Here is a 19,265-nt window from a genome sequence, read left to right as displayed (position 1 = left end):
TTTCAACCTCTCCCTGACAGAGTCTGTAATACCTACATTTTTCAAGCAGACCCCCATAATCCCTGTGCCCAAGAAAGAGAAGGTAACCTGCCTGAATGACTACTGCCTGTAAGCACTCACGTCGGTAGCCATGAAGTGCTTTGAAAGGCTGGTCCTGGCTCACATCAACACCATCATCCCGGAAACCCTAGATCAACTCCAATTTGCATAACGTCTCAAGAGATCCACAGATGATGCATTCTCAATCGCACTCCACACTGCCCTTTCCCACCTGGACAAAAGGAGCCTATGTGAGAATGCTGTTCGCCTATGTGAGAATGCCTACAGCTCAGCGTTCAACACCATAGTGCCCACAAAGCTCAGCACTAAGCTAAGGACCCTGGGACTAAACACCTCCCTCTGCAACTGGATCCCGGACTTCCTGACGGGCCGCCTCCAGGTGGTAAGGGTAGGCAACAACACATCTGCCACGCTGATCCGATCCTCAACACAGGGGCCCCTCAGGAGTGTGTGATTAGTCCCCTCCTGTACTCCCTGTTCACCCACAACTGCGTGGCCAAGCACAACTCCAACACCATCATTAAGTTTTCTGATGACAAGTGATCACCGACAACGATGAGAAAGTCTATAGGGAGGAGGTCAGCGACCTGGCAGTGTGGTGCCAGGACAACAAATGTGAGCAAGACAAAGGAGATGATTGTGGACTACAGGAAAAGGAGGACCGATCACACCTCCATTCACATTGACAGGGCTGTAATGGAGCGGGTCGAGAGTTTCAAGTTCCTTGGTGTTCACATCACCAACAAACTTAATGGTCCAAACACACCAAGACAGTCAAGAAGAGGCACGACAACACCTTTTCCCCATCAGGTGACTGAAAAGATTTGGCATGGGTCCCCAGATCATCAAAAAGTTATACAGCTGCACCATCGAGAGCATCATGACCGGTTGCATTACCGCCTGATATGGCAACTGCTCGGCATCTGACCATAAGGCGCTACAGAGGGTAGTGCGTACGGCCCAGTACATCACTGGGGCCAAGCTTCCTTCCATCCAGCACCTATATACACACAAGACAGTGTCAGAGGAAGGCCCAAGAAATTGTCAGACTCCAGTCACCCAAGTCATTGACTGTTCTCTCTGCTACCACACGGCAAGCGGTACCGGAGTGCCAAGTCTAGGTCCAAAAGACTCATTAACAGCTTCTACCCCCAAGCCAGAAGACTGCTGAACAGTTAATCAAATTAAAACTATTTACATTCCCCCCCCGCACACTTCTTTACACTGCTGCTACTCGCTGTTTATTATCTCACGTTACCCCTACCTACATGTACAAATTACCTTGACTAACCTGTACCCCCACACGTTCACTCGGCACCGGTAACCCTTGCATATAGCCTCTGTATTGTTATTTTATTGTGCTACTTTTCATTTTTTTACTTTAGTTTATTTAGTAAATATTTTCGTAACTCTTTCTTGAATTGCATTGTTGGTTAAGGGCTTGTAAGTAAGCATGTCATGGTAAGGTACACCGGTTGTATTCGGCACGTGACAAATAAAAAATAATTAGATTTTATATATGGGCAAATATACTACATGACCAAAAGTATATGGACACCTGCTCATCAAACATTAATATGGAGTTTGTCCCCCCTTTGCTGCTGTAACAGCACACTATGCAGTTTTTACACACTATGCGCTTCAGCACTCCACGGTCTTGTTCTGTGAGCTTGTGTAGCTTACCACTTCGCAGCTGAGACATTGTTGCTCCTAGACGTTTCCATCAGCACTTACAGTTGACCGGGGCAGCTCTACCAGCACAGAAATGTGAAAAACTGACTTGTAGGGAAGGTGGCATACCATTACGGTGCCACATTGAAAGTCACTGAGCTCTTCAGTAAAGCTATTCTACTGCCAATTTTTTGTCTATGGAGATTACATGGCTGTTTGCTCGATTTTATTCACCTGTCAGCAACAGGTGTGGCTGAAATGGCCAAATCCACTAATTTGAAGGGGTGTCCACATATTTTGTATATATAGTGTATGTTTCCACCACATATGCCCATATAAAACATATAAGTAATATAAATATTGCAATATATTACTTTTCTTAAAGTACGATGGCCGTGTGGTCGAATCCCCCTAGGGCAACATTTTTATTTGATCACAAAACGCTCCACTGTTGGTCGTCGAGTCAAATAATGCTTATGTTGTACATGACAATTTTGTTTACACGTCTATGTAGTCTGCACTCAATGGTGTCTGAAAACACTTTCGAAAAACTATATATTTATATAACCTTACAAACATGGCGATTGCAGTGCCCATAAGTGTGTTTTAGAAGTTATTTTGCTGACCAGTCCTTTACAAGCGCTTTCATCCAATCCCAGTCCTGTTTTGCATAGAATGCCACACCCTCTCTATCGTCACTCAGGAGATGGTGGGGCCTGTGTGAGTTTCTGGTCCTCGTCTTGGCAGGACAGGGGAAACGCTCGGATTTTCAGAACTAAAGCAACAACTGACCGAGAGGGGTACAGTAAGGAAACGGGTTCAACCAATTGCTGATTCACTTCTAAAGGTGTATCATTATCAAGTATCCGTTTGGGTCGTAACTTGAGACAAAACAAAGTTCTAGAATTGCTTCGCGTCATTGTATCCGAAACGAGAACCCGTTTGAGGTTCGACGGATAGATAAAGCGACGGGGTCAGACAGACTATTGTTTCCCTGTGTTTTCTGTCCAACTTCAGCCATTAACAGGGTTAACAAAAAAAAGACGGATATAAAAAATTAAATAAAAACTTTATCCAACGCCAGAGAATAAATGGGCTAAAACATGATTCCGGTAAGTTTGTTTCTTTGTTATTACTGAAGCGTGTCCGAGTGAGTGCGCCTGTGCAGTCTGACCATTTGAGCTAGTACGCCACAAAGGATCAAAATATCTGTGCCAATTTTTGAGCTGTTCCGCATTGTAAGCTGTCTTGATGTTACATTTGTAACAATGTTAAAATTACGAGGGCTGTTTGGGCTACTATTAGCAAAGTGCCGGATATCTCTCTCGGTCGGCCACATTTGTACCTAGCATTTTTTTTGTCAAGGGCTACTAGTTTGCTCGCTCAGTGGTTGACCCACATCTTTTGGGGGGAATACAAATGTATCATTTCCGAAAACGAATGAGTTGCAACAGAACGCAGCATGATACACTAAGTTCGCTACTTTGGTGATTTGGTTCTGAGTTCGGAGATTATATAGCCCAGCCCCTGACCGTCAGTCTCGTACATTGGATCAGGGCCAGCGCCCGAATGAACCAATTGGACTGCCATTTGAATTCTATAGGCGGGACCGTTTTTATCAATGGGTGTTCTAGTAAATGGGTGTCACAATAAAGAATAAGCAGCTCCCGAGTTTCAAATTTGGCCAAGCTTACAATTTACCCTACATTTCTACCAATCTGCGTGTCAGTTTAGTATTTGTAAATGCAAATAAAAGATGGACAAGTTTCATGTCAATAATTGTCACGTGGTTAATCATAATCTGAATGAATTAAAATGATACAAATCAAAACGTTTAAATTCAACTAATGCAAGAGCACCAGCCTTTGCCATATGGACACATTGATTGCCTACACCGTGATCAATTGGCGGCTAAAGAAATTAGCGCATGGAACTCCGAGAGAGGTCGACTGCGGCATTGGCCTATAGGCTATCACTCCCATCGTCAACTAAGTCAAATGCATAGGCTTAAAGCCAATAATTAGAAACAGTAGAAAATATCCTGATACATTCAGGTTATTTTAATCCCATTCATCTCTTTTACGTCTGTCTTTATTTGAGCTATCTCTAGTGAAGTGCAATATTGTATGAACTCAGCAGTTTGGTGTGCTCAAGCGCGCACGCTCTACGTTATCAGGACAGAGGATCCACACACATGCTCATTGCTCACATGAAGAACTCCAAACAAAAGACAATGACAACATTTACATTAACATAAATGAATGCATTAACATAAATGAATGTAACCAAATGACTGGGATTAATGGTACATTTACTAGGCCTACTGGTTAAATATGTAAAAGGGAATTGATAAAAATATATCATCAAAGGGCAAACAATTCACACAATGAAACAATGAATGTGCAGGAATTGGCAGGAGACAATGGAGCACATTCTGGAAAGCTGAGTGCATGCATTCTGGAGAGCGATGCCCATATCTTTGCCACACAACCCTTCCGTTCTAGGCCTATGCACTTGTGATTTAAAATTTTATTGAACCTTTATTTAACTAGGCAGTTAAGAACAAATTCTTATTTACAATGATGGCCTACCCCGGCCAAACCCTAACCCGGGCGACGCTGGGCCAATTGTACGCTGCCCTATGGGACTCCCAATCACAGCCGGTTGTGATACAGCCTAGAATCGAACCAGGGTCTGTAGCGACATGTGATTTGTCACATGTACCGAATACAACCGGTGTAGACCTTACAGTGAAATGCTTACTTACAAGCCCTTAACCAACAATGCAGTTTAAAAAAACAAGTGCCAAGTAAATAAAAAAAGAACTAACAAATAATTAAAGAGCAGCAGTAAAATAACAATAGAGGCTATATACAGGGGGTACCGGTACAGAGTAAATGGGCGGCGGCACCGGTTAGTCAAGGTAATTGAGGTACAATGTACATGTAGGTAGAGTTAAAGTGACTATGCATAGATGATAACCAGAGTAGCAGCAGTGTAAAAGCTCCAGTACCGCTTGCCATGCGATAGCAGAGAGAACAGTCTATGACTAGGGTGGCTGGACTCTTTGATCATTTTTAGGGCTTTCCTCTGACACCGCCTGGTATAGAGGTCTTGGATGGCAGGAAGCTTGGCCCCGTGATGTACTGGGCCGTACATCTACCCTTTGTAGTGCCTTGCAGATGGCCAAGCATTTGCCATACCAGGCATTGATACAACCAGCCATGATTCCCTCGATGGTGCAGCTGTAGAACTTTTTGAGGATCTGAGGACCCTTGCCAAATCTTTTCAGTCTCCTGAGGGGGAATAGGCTTTGTCTTGCCCTCTTTACGACTATCTTGGTGTGTCTGGACCATGATAGTTTGTTGGTGATGTGAACACCAAGGAACTTGAAGCTCTCAACCTGCTTCACTGCAGCCCAGATGAGAATGGGGGTGAGCTCGGTCCTCTTTTTCTTGTAGTCCACAATCATCTTCTTTGTCTTGAACACATTGAGGGAGAGGTTGTTGTCCTGGCATCACCCTATAGGCTGTCTCATCGTTGTCAGTGATCAGGCCTACCACTGTTGTCATAGGCAAACTTAATGATGGTGTTGGAGTCGTGCTTGGCCATGCAGTCATGAGTGAACAGGGAGTACAGGAGGGGACTGAGCATGCACCCCTGAAGGGGCCCTGTGTTGAGGATCAGCGTGGTGGATGTGTTTGTGTCACTTGCCTCGACGCGAGCATAGAAGTAATTTAGCTCATCTGGTAGGCTCGTGTCACTGGGCAGCCCACGGCTGTGCTTCCCTTTGTAGTCTGTAATAGTTTGCAAGTCCTGCCACATCCGACGAGTGTCGGAACCGGTGTAGTATGATTCAATCTTAGTTCTGTATTGACACTTTGCCTGTTTGATGGTTCGTCGGAGGGCAGAGCGGGATTTCTTATAAGCTTCCGGGTTAGTCCCGCTCCTTGAAAGCGGCAGCTCTTCCCTTTAGCTCAGTGCGGATGTTGCCTGTAATCAATGGCTTCTGGTTGTGGTATGCATGTACAGTCACTGTGGGGATGAACTTATTGATGAAGCCAGTGACTGGTGTACTCATCAATGCCGTCTGAAGAATCCCGGAACATATTCCAGTTGGTGCAAGCAAAACAGTCCTGTAGCTTAGCGAATGACGGGGATGAGGGCCTTGCCGGGTGTCTGGAGTAAATCCTTTGCGTCCAAGTCGTTAAAGAAAAGAAAAATCTTATCCAGTATGGGGTGAATAATTGCTGTCCTGATTTCTGGAAGCTCTTTTTTTGTCATAAGAGACAGTGGCAGAAACATTATGTACAAAATAAGTTACAAATTATGATAGGGGAAAAAACACGTACATTTGGTTAGGGGACCGTAAAACGGCAGCCATCTCCAGCACCATTTGGATAGGCAAGGAGGTACAGTTGCCCGCCCATAACGCCGGCCCAGAATTAAACCGTATATCTTAGTCAACTTGATCTAATTTCTCAAGTACTTTGCTAATTTCATTTTGGGTTAGTTTCGGCTTATTATGTTATTGTAATCATCATGTAAACTTCTAGCTGGAAGGCTGCAGGGTTTGCATATTTTGTCCCAGTTATGCCCTTATTCATTCATCGTATACAGTCGTGGCCAAAAGTTTTGAGAATGACACAAATATTAATTTCCACAAATGTTGCTGCTTCAGTGTCTTTAGATATTTTTGTCAGATGTTTCTATGGAATACTGATGTATAATTACAAGCATTTCATAAGTGTCAAAGGCTTTTATTGACAATTACATGAAGTTCATGCAAAGAGTCAATATTTGCAGTGTTGACCCTTCTTTTTCAAGACCTCTGCAATCTGGCCTGGCATGCTGTCAATTAACTTCTGGGCCACATCCTGACTGATGGCAGCCCATTCTTGCTTGGAGTTTATCAGAATTTGTGGGTTTTTGTTTGTCCATCCACCTCTTGAGGATTGACCACAAGTCCTCAATGGGATTAAGGTCTGGGGAGTTTCCTGGCCTTGGACCCAAAATATCGATGTTTTGTTCCCCGAGCCACTTAGTTATCACTTTTGCCTTATGGCAAGGTGCTCCATCATGCTGGAAAAGGCATTGTTCGTCACCAAACGGTTCCTGGATGGTTGGGAGAAGTTGCTCTCGAAGGATGTGTTGGTACCATTCTTTATTCATTGCTGTGTTCTTAGGCAAAATTGTGAGTGAGCCCACTCCCTTGGCTGAGAAGCAACCCCACACATGAATGGTCTCAGGATGCTTTACTGTTGGCATGACATAGGACTGATGGTAGCGCTCACCTTGTCTTCTCCGGAAAAGCTTTTTTTCCGGAAGCCCCAAACAATCCGAAAGGGGATTCAAAAAGAAAATTACTTTAACCCCAGTCCTCAGCACTCCAATCCCTGTACTTTTAGCAGAATATCAGTTTGTCCCTGATGTTTTTCCTGGAGAGAAGTGGCTTCTTTGCTGCCCTTCTTGACACCAGGCCATCCTCCAAATGTCTTTGCCTCAATTCAGCTAATGAAGGTTCGGTATTGGCGATCGCAGTTGAATTAGATGTTAGTTCATTTTTGTCATTTAGCAGATGCTTTTATCCAGAGTGACCTACAGGAGCAATTAGGGTGACGTGCATTGCTCAAGGGCACATTGGCAGACTTTTCACCTCGTTGCCTCTGGGGTTCGAACCAGCGACCTGTCTGTTACTGGCCCAATGCTCTTAATCGCTAGGCTACCTGCCGTTAGTGCCAGGCTAGGACATCCAGACTGAAGCCCCTCCAGGATCAGGGGGGCAAAAAAGGACCGTATGGGATATTGGATTTAATCCGAATTTTGTAAATATATTTGTCAGGGGGAAATGTCCACATGATACACATGCTGTACACACTACAGTACAATAAAATGTTTACTTCCCTCTCAATAATGCTACAACAAAAGGAATATAAGAAATACAAAATATGCACTTGTTGCGTTCCATAGTTTTCTCTGTGAATTGACAGTTAACTTAATTTATGCTTTTGGTCAGATCAGGGCAGAGTTGTACATAAATTCTCCCTAATAGGCAATCTCGAGTTTGCCTTTTGTATGAAGTCAACTGTCCTCTGCCATAGCTGTTTTATTGCTGTTTTTCAAAAAGAGATTATATTATAAAACATCTTACTCTATGAATGACAATTTTTATATATTTTCTCATGTATGAATCGCCTACACATTGAGAATGTCAAATGTTCAATCTATTTTCTCTTTCCATAGGTGTTTCTGTTGTGATTCACTGCCTCTGGTGGGGGGGTCAAACTTCATTCTCAGAGGACGGAGAACTTGTGAAAAGAGGACAGAGCGCTTTGAAAAGTTGATGCAATTATACTTAGCTGTGGATATATTGTCTCACATTCCTACAGCCAAAAGGACCAAGTGCACGGACAACCGGTAAAGTACGTTAAAATATTCTTGCTTGTAGAGGTCGTGAGAGCACACTTTCCTGATTCAAATGCTAATTTCAGTCCGACAGGCAAGCGATCTACCTGTTGGAGACCCCTGGACTAGACGTTGGCAAACTCCAGTGCTATTTCTCATATTTTTTTGTTTGTGCGATAATCAATTTGAGCACAATGTATTTTACATCTTTGTCTTATCTCTACTAGACTGGAGTGACGTGCGGTGACACCACCGATGGCAACACACATTGACCGTAACAGAAGAATAGGCCTGGGGGTGAATATGGAGACATTCCAGAGTGACGTCACAAAGACGGCGTGTGAAGGAAAGCATGCCGCCCCGCGTTCCTCCAAAAGTCCACGCCACCAGATAACCAATGGAAAGAGCCGTCTTTCCTTTGACCACGATGCAACAGACAGTGATGGAGGCAAGGTTAGAGATGGTGGTGTTAGTTTCAGCACCAACCACAACTCTGTGGTGTGCCTGCCTTTGGTCTCTGAGGGCCCGAAGCTAGTATGGACACAGTCAAATCAGACACGTGAGCTTGACACCATCCAAGAGCTGATCCAGGCATTCAATGTGTTCCCATACCCAACATCTCGTGAGGTGAATGCCTTGGCACGGCTCTGTGCCCTGCCTCTGGACAAAGTCAAGGTCTGGTTCATGGTGCAGAGAATCAAATACGGCATCAGCTGGGCCTCAGAGGAGATTGAGGAGACGCGTGGCAAGCTGGCCGGACCTGAGTGGACTAACGACTATGCAAATGAGAAAGAGGAGATCAAGATGAGAACAGGGTGTGGGGAGATGTCTGTGGAAGCAGAGGACACAGGCCAAAGGAATAATGGTCTTAACTCTTCCCTGCTCCACCCAAGAAAACGTGCCAGACATGAGACTCCAGAACACTGCAAACCAGCCTCCACCATCCGACATTTCAGTTCCTCTCTCCCACCCCCTCAGGATTCATACTACTACCGCCCTCCTGTAGACATGCCAGCAACTACCACGACAGAGCCTTCCCTGAACCTCTCTGAGACCTCACTTGGCTCTCCACAGCGACAACAACGCGGACGCTACAAAAAGACCAAAGCTCAGCTTGCAGTCCTTCGCAGCAGCTTCCTGCGTGAAAACTGGCCTGCAGAGACAGAGCTCCGATGCCTGCAGAATGAAACGGGCCTGAGCCGCAATGACATCCGCAAATGGTTCAGCGACAGCCGGTACCAGCTTAGAAATGGGCGCGGACTGCTTAGAACATCCATGGTCTACCCTCAGCTCATCATAGGAGAAGCAAAGGATGAGTCTCAGCAACTCCAGTCTTTTCCACGCGTAGCTCACATGCCTCGGGATCAAGAAAATGATATTGAAGTGCAGAGAGGGGCTCAATGGAAGGGAGCTCGCAGCAATGGGGTGAAAGATTCACATTTCTTCCAGAACTTCCTGTCAAACAGTCTGGAGACCTTTGGGGAAGGAGCAGTAGAGGCTGAGGAGGACGAGGTTGCAGAGGAAGCCTCTGTTCACACTGAGACTGTTAAGGAAGAGGAGGTGAAAAAGGAAGATAAGCCCCTACAGTTGATTAGGGACAACAAAGACCCAGAGATTAAACAGCCACCATCAGCCGTTACCATCTGTGCTTCTTCCTCCCCCTCTCATTCTACCACCCCTCCCCTTTCGACTATTGTCCCCACTATTAAGCATAGTTCCACTAGCACCAGCACCCTGCAGAAGTCTGCTCGCTCAGCCAAAGCCTCACTCACAGCCCTGTCTCTCTCCAGTCCTCCCTCATCCTGGTCTACTCTTACACCTGCTGGCCGACTACGGAAGACCAAGGAACAACTGGACATACTAAAGGAGCACTTCCTGCACTGCCAGTGGCCTAAGAGTGAGGACTACTCCCAGCTGGTAGAACTCACAGGCTTGCCCCGTGCAGACATCATCCAGTGGTTTGGGGATACGCGCTATGCTGTTAAAAATGGGCAGCTACGCTGGGTGCAGGGGGTCCGTGAGCAATTTCTGTCTGAACTAGCCACACAGCAAAATGGCAGTGGAGTCACCGGTGGAAACGGTTCCAGTGGGATCCCTCGGGTTATGGGTAGCCGCAAACGTAAGTCTCAAGCGAATGGCGCCACAGCAACATCCACTGCCGATTTCCCGGACATCAAGCCGCTGGGGGTTTACCATCGCTTGACTGGGGTTCTTCATGAGAAAGACCTTGATGCCCTTTGCAAAAAGTCACGAATGAGCTACCAGCAGGTGCGAGACTGGTTTGCATCTCAGGAGAGCAAGGAAATTGACCCAGAAACCAATGTTACTGATTGAGATGAGGAACTTGTGGGTGGATAAGGGTTGGAAATCAGCGCTCTTTTTACAGAGGACAAGACTGATCATCTCTACGCAGAACGATGACGCTCCTTAGTTACAAAAACTTTTCATATTGAATTTACTTTGCTCTAATGTGAGCAGGTGTGACTCTTAAATGCTTACAGTCTTTGTAGTATAAGCACAGATCTGGTGACTGTGCTTGAATTATTGCTGCATTCAGTGTTTTGTTTTCTCATAAGCTTGGTCTTGAAGTCCTGCTTGTGCTGCCTGCCTACTATAGATAGGACAGTACCTAGTGCACTGGTTCAATTCCCCCACCCCCTTATTTTGTTTGTGTGTTATATAATTTGTAGTCCAGTATTGTAGCAAAATATAATTAACTGGATATAAAGTATGTATTGGTTGGAGCTCCTTAGGTAGTGTGGTTCTCCTTTTTTTTCAGAAGTGAAACTACACTGTGGAAACCTAAATAGAACAATTTATGATCCTTAGGGTAAAGACACTGACTAATCACTGAAAGTATTTTCATTCCTTTACAACCTACAATTCCTCTTCACTAGATTAACAAACTGGAGATTTAACACTTTATCCTTCTAAATAGACACGTTGCACTTGAATTTTTTTAACCCTGACATTTTAGCTGCCATAATGTTAATTAAATATATTCCTTTTTATAAAAGTTTGAATTCCTATTAAAATTGTTATGCAGTTTGCACTGACCTACAAATGTTTTAAAGTGAAGTTCAATGTCCATGCAGACCATATGTTTAAAACATTTTGATCAACTGAATTGCACTCTTTGGTCCTGTAAAATCCTGTATTTTTGGCCTCTGCTCACCTCTCAAAATGAATTATGTTCTGAAGGGCTGCAATGTAGGCTTATTTTATCGTTGTGTGTGCAGTTTATTTCCCCTTGTTCATACCCCAGATTGGTGGGAGTAGAATATTCTGCCTATATCGAGCATTTGTGTGAGTAGAATGATTAGGGGCACAGAAGTCACTGGAATTGTGTAATCCAACCAAATTCAAAGTTCAGGCATAGAAGTAATATATTGGCTTAGTCCACTATAATCCAAAGCAATAACTAGTGTTTTGTGCAGGCCATTTCCTATGCCTCAGAGATTAAAAAGCATGCAAATGTGTCATTCAAACAGGTATACTGGAAAGTATTTAATCAACATTTTCTAGTGTAGAAGTTTGTTCTGTTAGCTATGAGAAATTTACATGTGGAAGTACAAGAATACTGAAGGAGAAATGTTAATGTCCTATTACACTTGTCACATTGCAGCCTTCAGTTGTAAACAGTTTTTTACATTTGTACTTCACTGGATAGATGGCACTCATTTTCATAAATTAATCTTTGTTAAATTTCAAATGTGCCCTACTGCGTCACTAGAGACAAGTAAAAAAAAAAACATATTTGCAAATGTGTGAATGTTTTCTTGTTTGTGTGAACTTCGATGGAGGCCTTTCATTCCCTGAACTTTCTGAGATGGGGGGGGGTCAGCTTTTCATCACAGATGCTGCAGAAAGAGGTAAGAACTATGCCAAAATACTTAGTTGTCTTTTGGCTTAATGTTATGTTAGGTCACATACTGAAATCAATCAGAATTTATCAATTGGATTTCAGTTTTGTCATTGACGAAATGTAAATTTAATTCCAATGAGGCTTTACTTGCCATTTCTGAAAGGATTTGCAGAGTGTAGTGATAACCCAGTCAAGAACTGGATTTGAATGTTAGTCAGATTCTGAGAATGGAGGAGAGAGGTCTGCTCAGTCTTAACTACATCTTTCAATGATGCACCGTGGAGATCAACTGATATTAATTCATTCTTACCGGATGGGAGTGTTAATAATGGTGGGTGTCCCTATCAGGAGAGATAAAAATGATTAACATTTCAGTCCCACATTTGACAGTTTGATGTTCCAAGTGATTAACAGAAAAAAGTATTGTTCCTTGAATGGATAACCATGGCATGCAAAAACAATTTTGTGCCAATATTTTACCGTCTGTATGTGGACTTTAAGAAAAATATATTGTTACCAATCATGAGAAACGGCAGTAGAATGAATACACACGGAACAAAAATATAAACGCAACATGTAAAAGCGTTGATCCCATGTTTCATGAGCTGAAATAAAAGATCCCAGTCATTTTCCATATGCACAAAAATCTTATTTCTCAAATTTTGTGCACAAATTTGTTTACATCCCTGTTAGTGAGCGTTTCTCCTTTGGCAAGATCATCCATCCACCTGACCGGTGTCGCATATCAAGAAGCTGATTAAACCGTATTATTACACAGCTGCACCAAGGAAACTAAAATGTGTAGTTTTGTCAGACAACACAATGTCGCAGATGTCTCAAGTTGAGGGAGCTTGCAATTGACATGCTGACAGCAGGAATGTCCACCAGAGCTGTTGGCAGACACTTGCATTTCTTTACCATAAGCCACCTCCAACGTAGATGACTTTTTTAGTAGGACAGCCAACCGGTCACAACTGCAGACCATGTGTAATGGCGTTGTGTGGGTGAGCAGTTTGCTGATGTCAACATTGTGAACAGTTCCCCATGGTGGTGTACGCTACGGACAATGATCAGAATTGCATTTTACCGATTGGCAATTTGAATGCACAAAAATACAGTGAAGAGAGGCAAGTTTATTTTTAAAGGTAACTAACCAACAGATGCATATCTGTATACCCAGTCATGTGAAATCCATAGATGAAGGCCTAATGAATTTATTTCAATTGACTGATTCCCTCAAACTGTTACTCAATAAAACCTTTGAAATTAAAATTGTTCAGTGGTACAGCTTGGTAATTTTTGTACGGTTAGAAATGATACAATTTGAACGTGGCAATGTGAAAATAGTGGTTGTGGAAGATCCTTTCCCTCCCCTGATCCCAACCCCTCCTAGCTGTCACTTTGTGGACTGTTGAATTATTTCTGTGACGTCTTTAAAAAATGTTTGGCATGAAAATGTGGCCAAAATGTTTTTTTTTTTTTATGAGATCAAGTAATCTGGTATGTACCACTCGTGCAGAGAGTTACCACCCTCGTGCAGAGAGTTCAGGCTGGAGATTGATGTGGCAGAACCAGCCGGAGTCTGGGAGCAGGCAGGATTGAGAGCATAAGCACAGGCACTACTGGAGGAAAGAGTTAGTCAGATGCAGAAGAATGTCAAGACAGAGGAACAGGGACATGAAACCCACTTCAGCAAAGAAGGAATGCAAATTCACTGCAAGGGTGAGTAGAGTTTGTCTCTGAACCTCTCCTGGGATTCAGCAGAGCCTGGGTGTGTCAAACAGTTATTGATGGGTGAAAACATCTCTGAATTGAATAGATTGTTTGACAGACTGTTTTGTTAGTACGCGTACAGATGTAAGTTCTTAATTTTTGCCAGTTTGCTACAGCATGAAGATAATCATGCAATAACAAATCAAATCAAATTTTATTTGTCACATACACATGGTTAGCAGATGTTAATGCGAGTGTAGCGAAATGCTTGTGCTTCTAGTTCTGACAATGCAGTAATAACGAACAAGTAATCTAACTAACAATTCCAAAAAACTACTGTCTTATACACAGTGTAAGGGGATAAAGAATATGTACATAAGGATATATGAATGAGTGATGGTACAGAGCAGCATAGGCAAGATACAGTAGATGATATCGAGTACAGTATATACATATGAGATGAGTATGTAAACCAAGTGGCATAGTTAAAGTGGCTAGTGATACATGTATTACATAAGGATGCAGTCGATGATATAGAGTACAGTATCTACGTATGCATATGAGATGAATAATGTAGGGTAAGTAACATTATATAAGGTAGCATTGTTTAAAGTGGCTAGTGATATATTTACATCATTTCCCATCAATTCCCATTATTAAAAGTGGTTGGAGTAGAGTCAGTGTCATTGACAGTGTGTTGGCAGTAGCCACTCAATGTTAGTGGTGGCTGTTTAACAGTCTGATGGCCTTGAGATAGAAGCTGTTTTTCAGTCTCTCGGTCCCAGCTTTGATGCACCTGTACTGACCTCGCCTTCTGGATGACAGCGGGGTGAACAGGCAGTGGCTCGGGTGGTTGATGTCCTTGAGGATCTTTATGGCCTTCCTGTAGCATCGGGTGGTGTAGGTGTCCTGGAGGGCAGGTAGTTTGCCCCTGGTGATGCGTTGTGCAGACCTCACTACCCTCTGCAGAGCCTTACGGTTGAGGGCGGTGCAGTTGCCATACCAGGCGGTGATACAGCCCGCCAGGATGCTCTCGATTGTGCATCTGTAGAAGTTTGTGAGTGCTTTTGGTGACAAGCCAAATTTCTTCAGCCTCCTGAGGTTGAAGAGGCGCTGCTGCGCCTTCCTCACGATGCTGTCTGTGTGAGTGGACCAATTCAGTTTGTCTGTGATGTGTATGCCGAGGAACTTAAAACTTGCTACCCTCTCCACTACTGTTCCATCGATGTGGATGGGGGGTGTTCCCTCTGCTGTTTCCTGAAGTCCACAATCATCTCCTTAGTTTTGTTGACGTTGAGTGTGAGGTTATTTTCCTGACACCACACTCCGAGGGCCCTCACCTCCTCCCTGTAGGCCGTCTCGTCATTGTTGGTAATCAAGCCTACCACTGTTGTGTCGTCCGCAAACTTGATGATTGAGTTGGAGGCGTGCGTGGCCACGCAGTCGTGGGTGAACCGGGAGTACAGGAGAGGGCTCAGAACGCACCCTTGTGGGGCCCCAGTGTTGAGGATCAGCGGGGAGGAGATGTTGTTGCCTACCCTCACCACCTGGGGGCGGCCCGTCAGGAAGTCCAGTACCCAGTTGCACAGGGCGGGGTCGAGACCCAGGGTCTCGAGCTTGATGACGAGCTTGGAGGGTACTATGGTGTTGAATGCCGAGCTGTAGTCGATGAACAGCATTCTCACATAGGTATTCCTCTTGTCCAGATGGGTTAGGGCAGTGTGGTTGAGATTGCATCGTCTGTGGACCTATTTGGGCGGTAAGCAAATTGGAGTGGGTCTAGGGTGTCAGGTAGGGTGGAAGTGATATGGTCCTTGACTAGTCTCTCAAAGCACTTCATGATGACGGATGTGAGTGCTACGGGGCGGTAGTCGTTTAGCTCAGTTACCTTAGCTTTCTTGGGAACAGGAACAATGGGACATTGGATATGGATATGGATTATGATTAATCAAACCTGAAATTTGAAAGTGGAAATGACAAACATCAGAAGCCTTTTCAAACCTCAATTACACTACAAGTTTTACATTTGCCTGCATTGAAGAAATCCTGCAACAGGGTGATCAAATTAAGATCCGACATCTGTACATGCCTGTCTGCCACCATATATCTTCTATCTAATAGGATGTGAGCGAGGGGTGGCTGTAAGAGCAAGGATAGATACAGAAAGTGGCACACCATTGCTCATCATCTGAGGTTTAAAATGGTTTTCCCCATGGGGATTGATTGAAATAATATCGTCATGTCAAGATCTCTAAGATGCATCTAACCACAACCCATCAGTGTTCCCCATTACCTGGGGAGATGACAGCCACTGGTGGACATACTTTTTACACTGCTGGGGAAACTGATCCCAGTTGTCAGTAAACGCTTTGAGCTCATGAGATATATTGAAAATCAATATGTGATAAATAGTAGAGACCCCCCCCCAAAAAAGTATAATATATAAAGTCACAAGTTTACATGCACTTAGTTTGGAGTCATTAAAACTCGTTTTTCAACCTCTCCACACATTTCTTGTTAACACACTATAGTTTTGGCAAGTCGGTTAAGACATCTACTTTGTGCATGATACAAGTAATTTTTCAAACAATTGTTTACAGGGAGATTATTTCACTGTATCACAATTCCAGAGGGTCAGAAGAAAACATATACTAAGTTGACTGTGCCTTTAAACAGCTTGGGAAATTCCAGAAAATTATGTAATGGCTTTAGAAGCTTCCGATAGGCGAATTATCATTTGAGTCAATTGGAGGTATTTCAAGGCCTACCTTCAATGCCTCTTTGCTTGACATCATAGGAAAATAAAAATAAATCAGCAATGACCTCAGAAAAACAATTGTAGATCTCCACAAGTCTGGTTCATCCTTGGGAGCAATTTCCAAACACCCGAAGGTATCACGTTCATCTGTACAAACAATGGTACGCAAGTATAAACACCATGGGACCACACAGCCGTCATACTGCTCAGGAAGGAGAGGCGTTCTGTCTCCTAGAGATTAACGTACGTTTGTGCGAAAAGTGCAAATCAATCCCAGGACAGCAAAGGACGTTGTGAAGATGCTGGAGGAAACAGGTACAAAAGTATCTGTATCCACAGTAAAACGAGTCCAATATTGACATAACCTGAAAGGCCACTCAGTAAGGTAGAAGCCACTGCTCCAAAACCGCCATAAAGTCACACTAAGGTTTGCAACTGCACATGAGGACAAAGATTGTACTTTTTGGAGAAATGTCCTCCGGTCTGATGAAACAAAAATAGAACTGTTTGGACATAATGACCATCGTTATGTTTGGAGGAAAAAGGGGGAGGCTGCAAGCCGAAGAACACCATCCCAACAGTGAAGCAAAGGGGTGGCAGCATCATGTTGTGGTGGTGCTTTGCTGCAGGAGGGACTGGTGCACTTCACAAAATAGATGACATCATGAGGGAAGAGGGAAATGTGGATATATTGAAGCAACATCTCAAGTCATCAGTCAGGAAGGTAAAGCTTGGTTAGTTAGAGTTATTTCATCGTTTGTCTTCACTATCATTCTACAATGTAGAACATAGTAAAAATTAAACTTTGAATGAGGTGTCCCAACTTTTGACTGGTACTGTGTATAGAATTTTGGGAAATGATCTTTAAACCTGCAAAATTCTCACCAACAAGAGGGTTTTGAACAGTGTGTATTCCCATAGAAAGATGAGGCGTGTGTGCGTAACGATGCTCCTACAATGAATTTACCCATAAATTCCCTTGGGAAACTTGGCACTAATCCCAGATGGCTAACTGGCAATCCCTTTGATCCGCACCGAGTTGGGTAAATTGGCCTTCAGATTTTCACACTTTACTTTCGGAATCATCGCCACAGCACTCAAACTGGTTCCTATTGGTCAATTCAAAAGGGCCGATTGAGGACCTTTAACTGAAGAATGTGTTGTTTTCTAAGATTGCGTACAGGGATTTTCTACAGTAACAGACACCTTGGTAAAGAAAGGGTAAATAAAAATTGAAAGACTAGTGGAAGAACTGGAGAGCCATGTCAAAGTGATTGTACCTACAAGCTGAGTGTTGTGGCTCAGGCTTCTTGTTAGCAGCCGAGTACAACTTAACTTGAGTAAACGCCACACTTAAGAGAAAGTTGCCTTCCCTGCTGGGACAGTTGTCGGCCTCTCCAGATCATTTATAGCCACTTCAGCTGCATTGTCATGCTTTTTCACAACTGCAGGCATTGTCAGGGCAGTAGTTCGAGTCTACTTCAGAATCACTAGTACCCAGCTAGTGTGGCCCAGTCATGAAACCTAATGGCCAAGGCATAATACCAGGCCTACTCTGCCAATACAGCGATACAACTGGATGTATAGGAGAATACTTGAGCCTGGTCAGGTTAGAGCTGGAACACAATTTTACAGTGGGTTTCTGCTCTATAAGCATAGTTGAGTTCTCCAAGCTCTATCATGTTATACTGTGGTTAGTGGTTACTTCTGGCGCAGACAGAGATGCCCGCCTTGCTTCGCGTTCCTAGGAAACTATGTAGTATTTAGTTTTTTTTACGTGTTATTTCTTACATTCGTACCCCAGGTAATCTTAGGTTTCATTACATACAGTCGGGAAGAACTACTGAATATAAGAGCAACGTCAACTCACCATCAGTACGACCAGGAATATGACTTTTGCAAAGCGGATCCTGTGTTCTGCCTTCCACCCAGGACAACGGAGCCTGCGACCCAAAACAACGATGTCGTAAAAGAGGCAAACGAAGCGGTCTTCTGGTCAGGCTCCGGAGACGGGCACATCGCGCGACACTCCCTAGCATACTACTCGCCAATGTCCAGTCTCTTGACAACAAGGTTGATGAAATCAAGGGTAAGGGTAACATTCAAGGGTAACATTCCAGAGAGACAACAGAGACTGTAACGTTCTTTGCTTCATGGAAACATGGCTCACTCGAGAGCCAGCTGGTTTCTTCACGCATCGCGCCGACAGAAACAAACATCTTTCTGGTAAGAAGAGGGGTGAGGGCGTATGCCTTATGATTAACGAGACGTGGTGTAATCACAACAACATACAGGAACTCAAGTCCTTCTGTTCACCTGATTTAGAATTCCTCACAATCAAATGTTGACCGCATTATCTACCAAGGGAATTCTCTTCGATTATAATCACAGCCGCATATATTCCCCCCCAAGCAGACACATCGATGGCCCTGAACAAACTTTATTTGACTCTTTGCAAACTGGAAACCACATATCCTGAGGCTGCATTCATTGTAGCTGGGGATTTTAACAAGGCTAATCTGAAAACAAGACTCCCTAAATTGTATCAGCATATCGATTGTGCAACCAGGGCTGGTAAAACCTTGGATCATTACTATTCTAACTTCAGCGACGCATATAAGGCCCTCCCCTCCCTCCTTTCTGAAAAGCTGACCATGACTCCATTTTGTTGCTCCCTGCCTACAGACAGAAACTAAAACAAGAAGCTCCCGCGCTCAGGTCTGTTCAACGCTGGTCCGACCAATCTGATTCCACGCTTCAAGACTGCTTCGATCACGTGGACTGGGATATGCT

General features: G+C 43.9%; 1 protein-coding gene across 2 annotated transcripts; it reads left to right on the top strand.

The window, feature by feature from the left end:
* The first annotated feature begins 2,386 nt into the window (after positions 1 to 2,386).
* LOC112226703 (homeobox and leucine zipper protein Homez) lies at positions 2,387 to 11,900 on the top strand. Of its 2 annotated transcripts, none has more exons than XM_024391201.2 (3): positions 2,387 to 2,843; positions 7,975 to 8,148; positions 8,364 to 11,900. In XM_024391201.2, the coding sequence occupies exon 3, from the start codon at positions 8,392 to 8,394 to the stop codon at positions 10,468 to 10,470; it is 2,079 nt and encodes a 692-aa protein (XP_024246969.1). In that variant the 5' UTR covers positions 2,387 to 2,843; positions 7,975 to 8,148; positions 8,364 to 8,391; the 3' UTR covers positions 10,471 to 11,900. The 2 variants fall into 2 exon arrangements, with proteins under 2 accessions (XP_024246969.1, XP_024246968.1); XM_024391200.2 differs by having other exon boundaries at positions 7,975 to 8,153.
* The last annotated feature ends 7,365 nt before the right edge of the window (positions 11,901 to 19,265 follow it).

The sequence above is a fragment of the Oncorhynchus tshawytscha genome, linkage group LG28, assembly GCF_018296145.1.
Source record: "Oncorhynchus tshawytscha isolate Ot180627B linkage group LG28, Otsh_v2.0, whole genome shotgun sequence".
In the NCBI taxonomy this organism is placed as follows: Eukaryota; Metazoa; Chordata; class Actinopteri; order Salmoniformes; family Salmonidae; genus Oncorhynchus; species Oncorhynchus tshawytscha.
Note: the sequence above shows the minus strand (reverse complement) of the source record. Positions and strands in the feature narration are given on the sequence as shown.

Bases quoted from the DNA above. Each gene is read 5' to 3' on its own strand.
- LOC112226703 (XM_024391201.2), top strand. From the start codon at position 8,392: ATGGCAACACACATTGACCGTAACAGAAGAATAGGCCTGGGGGTGAAT.